The sequence below is a fragment of the Neopelma chrysocephalum genome, unplaced genomic scaffold (genome assembly GCF_003984885.1).
Source record: "Neopelma chrysocephalum unplaced genomic scaffold, ASM398488v2 Primary Assembly neopelma1_23, whole genome shotgun sequence".
In the NCBI taxonomy this organism is placed as follows: Eukaryota; Metazoa; Chordata; class Aves; order Passeriformes; family Pipridae; genus Neopelma; species Neopelma chrysocephalum.
Genome location: NW_020897691.1, coordinates 15,590,277 through 15,596,276, shown reverse-complemented (window position 1 = coordinate 15,596,276; position 6,000 = coordinate 15,590,277). Strand labels below are relative to the sequence as shown.

The 6,000-nt window shown below is 36.9% G+C and overlaps 1 protein-coding gene across 5 annotated transcripts in view; it reads left to right on the top strand.

The window, feature by feature from the left end:
• LATS1 (large tumor suppressor kinase 1) overlaps positions 1 to 4,886 on the top strand; it is a 23,563-nt gene extending 18,677 nt beyond the window's left edge. For all 5 annotated transcript variants that reach the window (XM_027687973.1, XM_027688001.1, XM_027687990.1 and 2 more), the window contains exon 8: positions 722 to 4,886. In XM_027687973.1, the coding sequence (XP_027543774.1) occupies positions 722 to 1,240 (519 nt within the window). In that variant the 3' untranslated portion in view covers positions 1,241 to 4,886. The remainder of the gene's footprint in view (positions 1 to 721) is intronic.
• Positions 4,887 to 6,000: the final 1,114 nt, after the last annotated feature.

Sequence of the window (6,000 nt, the reverse complement as noted above, 5' to 3'; positions counted from 1 at the left end):
TCTTCCTCTTTTCTTCCTCTTCTCTTCCTCTTCTCTTCCTCTTTTCTTCCTCTTCCTCTTCTCCAGTGTCTGGCTGTTCTTTTCCCATACTTGGCTTCCATGCCTGCTTACCTGCAGAGGATTTCCTTTGGTGATGTACCTGCAGGTGCTTGGCATGGAAAGGTGGACGAATAGCAGGTGGTTGTGCTTGCTTAGGGTTACTGGCAGCTTGGAGCCATTGGTCCTTTTCTTCCTGAGCCCCAGCTATTTCAGAGAAAGCATCAGGGCAATCTTCTGCAGGTATCATTTTTGCAAGATTGCATTCAGCTTGCAAGATATTCGTTGGCTTAAATGTAGTGTAGTATTGGTTGGTTTTTTTTTAACTTTAAATCTGTTAATCTTTACAGTGCATCATCTAACTCAAAATTCATCTGCCTCACCTTTTTAAGATTGTAAGACATGTGCCTAATCTCAGGTTCCAGGTGCTGGATTTTATGGGATCTTCATTGTTTTATACCAGGGGCATCCCATGCCAGACTCTTAATTTAGATTTGGATTATGCCAGATTTCCAGACAAAATATTCCTTGTATTTCTGAAAGAGCAGCTCCATGTTTTCCTCTCTAGTGTGAAAACCCTTAGACATGTTGAATGATTTCTTTGTGGCTGTTTGCTTTGTTGTTTTAATCTGCTTTTTCCTTTTTATGAAATAAGAAATAAATAATACCTCTTTTTGTTTTTAAGGTTATCAACTGGCAAACTGCACTTCATATCCCACCTCAGGCTAAATTGACTCCAGAGGCGTCCGACCTTATTATTAAACTGTGCCGAGGGCCAGAAGATCGTTTAGGCAAAAACGGTGCAGATGAAATAAAAGCTCATCCATTTTTTAAAACAATTGATTTTTCAAGCGATCTGCGGCGACAGTCTGCTTTCTACATTCCCAAAATTGCTCATCCTACAGACACATCAAACTTTGATCCAGTTGATCCAGATAAATTGTGGAGCAACGATGATAAGGAGGGGAACAGAAATGATACTCTTAATGGGTGGTACAAAAATGGAAAACATCCTGAACATGCGTTTTATGAGTTCACCTTCCGAAGGTTTTTTGATGACAATGGCTACCCATACAACAATCCAAAGCCCATTGAGTACGAGTATGGTAGTTCCCAAAACTCAGAACAGCAGTCAGATGAGGATGATGATGATGATGAACAGGCAGGTAGAGGAGTTCAGAGCCGTGATCTGGTTTATGTTTAGTAGAGGAATAAAGATCAAAAAGTAAATAATCAATTTTGCAGCTATAGCTTTTGAAAAGTCTCTTTTAAGAGACTTGAAAGAAGATTGCTACAGTAAATACATGCACACTTTTTTGGAAACACTAAAAAAATCATGTCTTCTCCTTCCCTGTCTGTACATTTTGTTTCCCCAGAATACAGGGAAATCCTCAAACATTAATTTATTCCAGTGATGTTAATTGTTTAATTTAGAAGAGATTTGATGTTAGGTGAAAAAAATATCACTTGAATTTTGTTATTGGTTCTCTGTACTCTAAGTACTCAAAATAGGAAATAATGACTTTTTTTTCCCCTCCCTAAGATGATGCCTGGTATCTATTGTACATATATTGAATAATTTTAGAAAACAGTTCTCTGCTTCAGAATTTTTAATGACCGTTTTTCCATGCATTGACCAAATATAAAACCTACTTTACTAATAAAGCTCTCTGATACATTTCTGAAGAGGAAAAAAAAAAAGGGTGCTGTACCCTCACTTCTCACTGTATTTAACCTAATTATTCACAGTGTTGGAAAAACTGAGCCATCTATCTGGTGAAATATTTCCAGCTACTGTTTAAGTGGCCTAGTTCTCAGCTTTGAAACAAGAAAGTGTCAGTCTTGGCTATAGGATGATTGTAAGATGATAAAGCATTAAAACTAGTATTTTATTAATTAGTAATTGGATTTGACATTAGTAACAAAGTAGCATTTGACTGGTACTCTCAAAGCAGAATTGCTCACTCAGAAACAACTTGATTGTCTCCTGTCATCAGTTACCCTATAGATAGAAGAGGAAAAGAAGCTTTAGAAAAAGCACTTTCTGAAATCTAGTTTGATTTTCTGACTACATCCAAACTGTAAAGTGTGTACAGTGCTGCTTGAGTTGGAATTTTTAGTTTGAAAAATAAATTTTAGAGTAGTGTCTTTATTATAAGTTTGAGATAGTAATGGGAAAGGATTATGGCTTTTGAGGCTGTTGTTGTGGAGACCCGTTTCACTTGGCTGGAATAGTTTTCCTCCTGGTCACAGAGACAGTAAGGAGAAGCACCATGCACCAGCCTATCTGAGCCGTCAGTACAGTATCAATGGTCTGTCTTTCACAGCCCAGTTCAGAAGAGAATTAGGAACTTAGAGCTGTGTCTGCTGCCTTCTGCGTTACTCTTCCATAATTTCTGGCAGCAGGTGATCAGGTATCCCCTTGGGTCTCATGGTGGGAGGGTACTGAGCCTGTCGAGGTGACTGGGAGTACAGACAGGAGCGTCCCTCTAAGCAGCTTCCCTGAGACTAGACCAGGAGTTACAGGTGAGAGGCAGAAAGAATTACGATTTTATCTCTCTCCTTTTTTCTCCTAAGGTTAACACAGTGGTAAAGAAAATGCACTATTTTTAGTAAACTTCATGTCTTTTAAAACATTTCCTCCTCCTTGGAATTGAATTCCAATGGATAATCTAATAACATGCCTGTAACCATTACTGCTTTTTAAAATTATTACTTGTGCCATTGCACTGGCATTGCAACTATCTAAACATTGTGAAATTGGTGTTCACAGCTGTTCTTGCAGCAAACACGAGTTACTAGTTTACTTTTCTCACCAAGCTGGTTTGTTTATTTCTGGCCAATTTGTTCTCTTTCTGTGCTCCAGTGCAATGTCTCTCTTTGTGCCAGTGCAACTGTCTATAGTACTGTCCTAAATATTGGATCAGTGAAAAAACTGCATGGTGTTTAGCATTTGGAGTTTCCTTTCTTGCATGTTCATTTGAACCATCCAGTTTCTAGTGTGGTCCATAAATGATTCATATTGGCTTAATTGAGGAAGGTCTGAACTGCAGCGGTTGGCAGTGAGGAAACTTCTTAAACATACTTGGTCACAGGAGAAAATGTTAGTGGAAGTTCACTCCTCTATGGTGAAGTGCTTATAATTGTTAAAAGGTGGTTATGAGAAGTTGTTTTCTCAAACAAGTAGTAAGTTACTTTCTATAATGAAAATGAGTTTGCAGTTTAATAAAACAATTCCTGTTCTGTCTGCCTTTTCCACAGCTGTTGAAATAGAATAGCTTTTAAGATTCATTTCATTTAGCTTAAATATTATAAAATGGCTGCAGTGCATAACTACTCCATTTTATATATTGTGTAAAAAAGATTGCTTTTCTTGTAAATAAACTTTAAAGATTACCCTCCTTCATAGTAAGTATCCCAGTAAAACTGGTCTACTTGTCTTAAAGTGTAATATATTACTGGTTAAAGGTAATTTAATCAAGCTTGCCTCACCATTTTTGAAGTGTGCAGAGAAAATAATGTCAATTCTTCATTAAATTGACTCTTAAAGTTGCCTTTTCATGTGAGTATATTTCTCCTCTGCCTGCACTGTACTATGGTATATTCCTGTTTAATACTATTACTGGTCTTCAACCAATTTAAAAATAAATTTTAAAAATATATTTAAAAGGGTCCTGTAATGGCACCATTGTTCTATACAGGCAAACCCAATTGCTTTTTTAAAATACATCATTGATTCTTTCAAGGACATGTGCAAGTACTGAAATATTAAATATTATTTTGCCTTTTTAAACAAATACATGAAAAGCTCACATCTTTAGAATTTGGTAGATGCTTCTGGCATTTCCTAACATCATGTGTTAGAAGTTGTAATATATGTTGTTTGAATTTTGCCACCTAGATGCTGCAGTATTATATATTTCCTTGCAAAAAATATTGTTTGTTACAATCCATGTTCACTGAGAAAATTAGTTACACATAAATGTTGCCACAACTCTCTAACATTCTCTGCCTTACCCATGTTTTGAAACTTCACGTTTCATACGTAGATTCAGAGTCTATTATAGAGATTCTTCGTAGCTGCTGCTTAAAACATGGGTGTTTCACTGGTGACCTATGATGGGGGTTGGTTTGTGCAGGCAGTGAAGAAGAGAGGCTCCTAACCAGCAGCTGTGGAATTCTGCAGTAAGTTTTAGTTCGGGTTGGTTTCACTTTGTAAAGCATGAAAACAAGATTCTCTTTTATGTGCCCTTGTATACATATTAATTGTATTTATAAAATGTTCTATAATCCTATAACTGTACTGTAAATACTATTTGATATTCAGTGGCATTCTATCCTTGGGCAGGCCCTCTTGCTGTATCTTTTCTATCCTTGATTTGTAATAGAAGTCTATAGAATATATGGCTAGAAAGTCTCTGAGACTGACTTATCTTCTGCTGTTGCAAGGCTGTGAGTGGGAATGATTTATTTAGACTCCTTTTAATATTATTCAGCTAATAGGCAGTGCAGTGGGTGCGTTCTTAGATGATGCTGCTGTCACTGAAGATAGTGTTAGGCCTTTGTTTCAGATGTCATCGGTGTTTCAGATCAGACCTTTAATCTGTTTGCTTTATTTCAACCAAAGCAAAAAGATAATAAATTGGTTCAATGTCATAGTAAAATGTTTGAATGCCTTAAGATGCTCATGATAAAGGCACTATTCAAGTTTACTGATTTATATATATCTATATAGATATATATAGACATATTCCATGTGTGTATATGTATATATATATAATGTCTTTTTTGTATTATAAGACTGTCAGTTCTTTTGGATTCTCCAATTAAATACGTAGACCACCGCACAATTCTGGTCATGCAAATCATTCTTTTATTCTGTGCCTGGCAGGTAAACTTAACAAACTTGCGTTATCTCATGGCCCTAGTAAGTTATTCAATGGTCTTTTGCGTATTCTTTACCTGTCTTGGTCATGACATGGGCATCCCCTTTTGCTAGGTCTCTACATACCTGTAGTCCAGCTACATGTGATCTCTGAATGCTTACTTGGGATGTTTGGGTCTTAGAGGGTTACAGGGTGCTGGCTTGGAGCATAATCTCCAAGTCCCCTGATGTTCATATGAAAAGAATGGGCATCTTTTCTGCTTGCTTTTCTAGCAGGTACTCTGGAGCATCTGTACCCTTTGTCCAGCAGTGACAGGTTTCCAGTTTGTCAGTCTGTGGCCAGTAGTTGAGAAGCTGAGACTTTCTTCCCCTTGTTAGCTTAACATATAGCATGTGTGTTTGACCTTGGGGACAGGATGTGAGTGAATGGTTGCATTGACACCTTAAAAGTTACTAGAGAAAGAATTCCAGCACTTGTGAACAGCCTAACTGAATTATCGCCTACTGGTAGTCAGTCACTTTCCTGAGTTTTAGAAACTGTTTTCTCAGAATCAGTTTCTGTAGCGGAACACTTGCTGGAGTAATAAAAACCACAACGAATCTTTAAAAGAAGTAAAAGTCAAATTCTTGTTTTGGCTAAGTAAATATGAAATGTAAACACTAGTTGCCCAAATGCATTTCTTTCCTTTCCTTTCCTTCTCCTTCACATCCCTCTTCCACAAGTCCCTTTTCTGCTGCAGCAGCTTTACTGTCTAACAATAAAATGGTGCAAGTGTAACAGCAGAGATGCTCTTGTACTTGGCAGTCACGTCATGTTTGTAACCTGTTCTCAAAAGTATACATTTTGATGTTCAGGAGTTCAATTTATTGGTGCTTTTTCTGTGTCATCTGCTGCCTTTTTCATCAAAATAAGTAAATATTCTTAATTCTTAATTATTGTTATTATACATACATTATGTATCATAAAGCTATTCCTTGAGAGAATGACAACATATCACAGCTTTCATCTGTGTTAGGAGAGAAAATCCCATTCTTTAATTGCACATCTCAAAGTGCTAATGGAGAAACCAGTGTGTTAT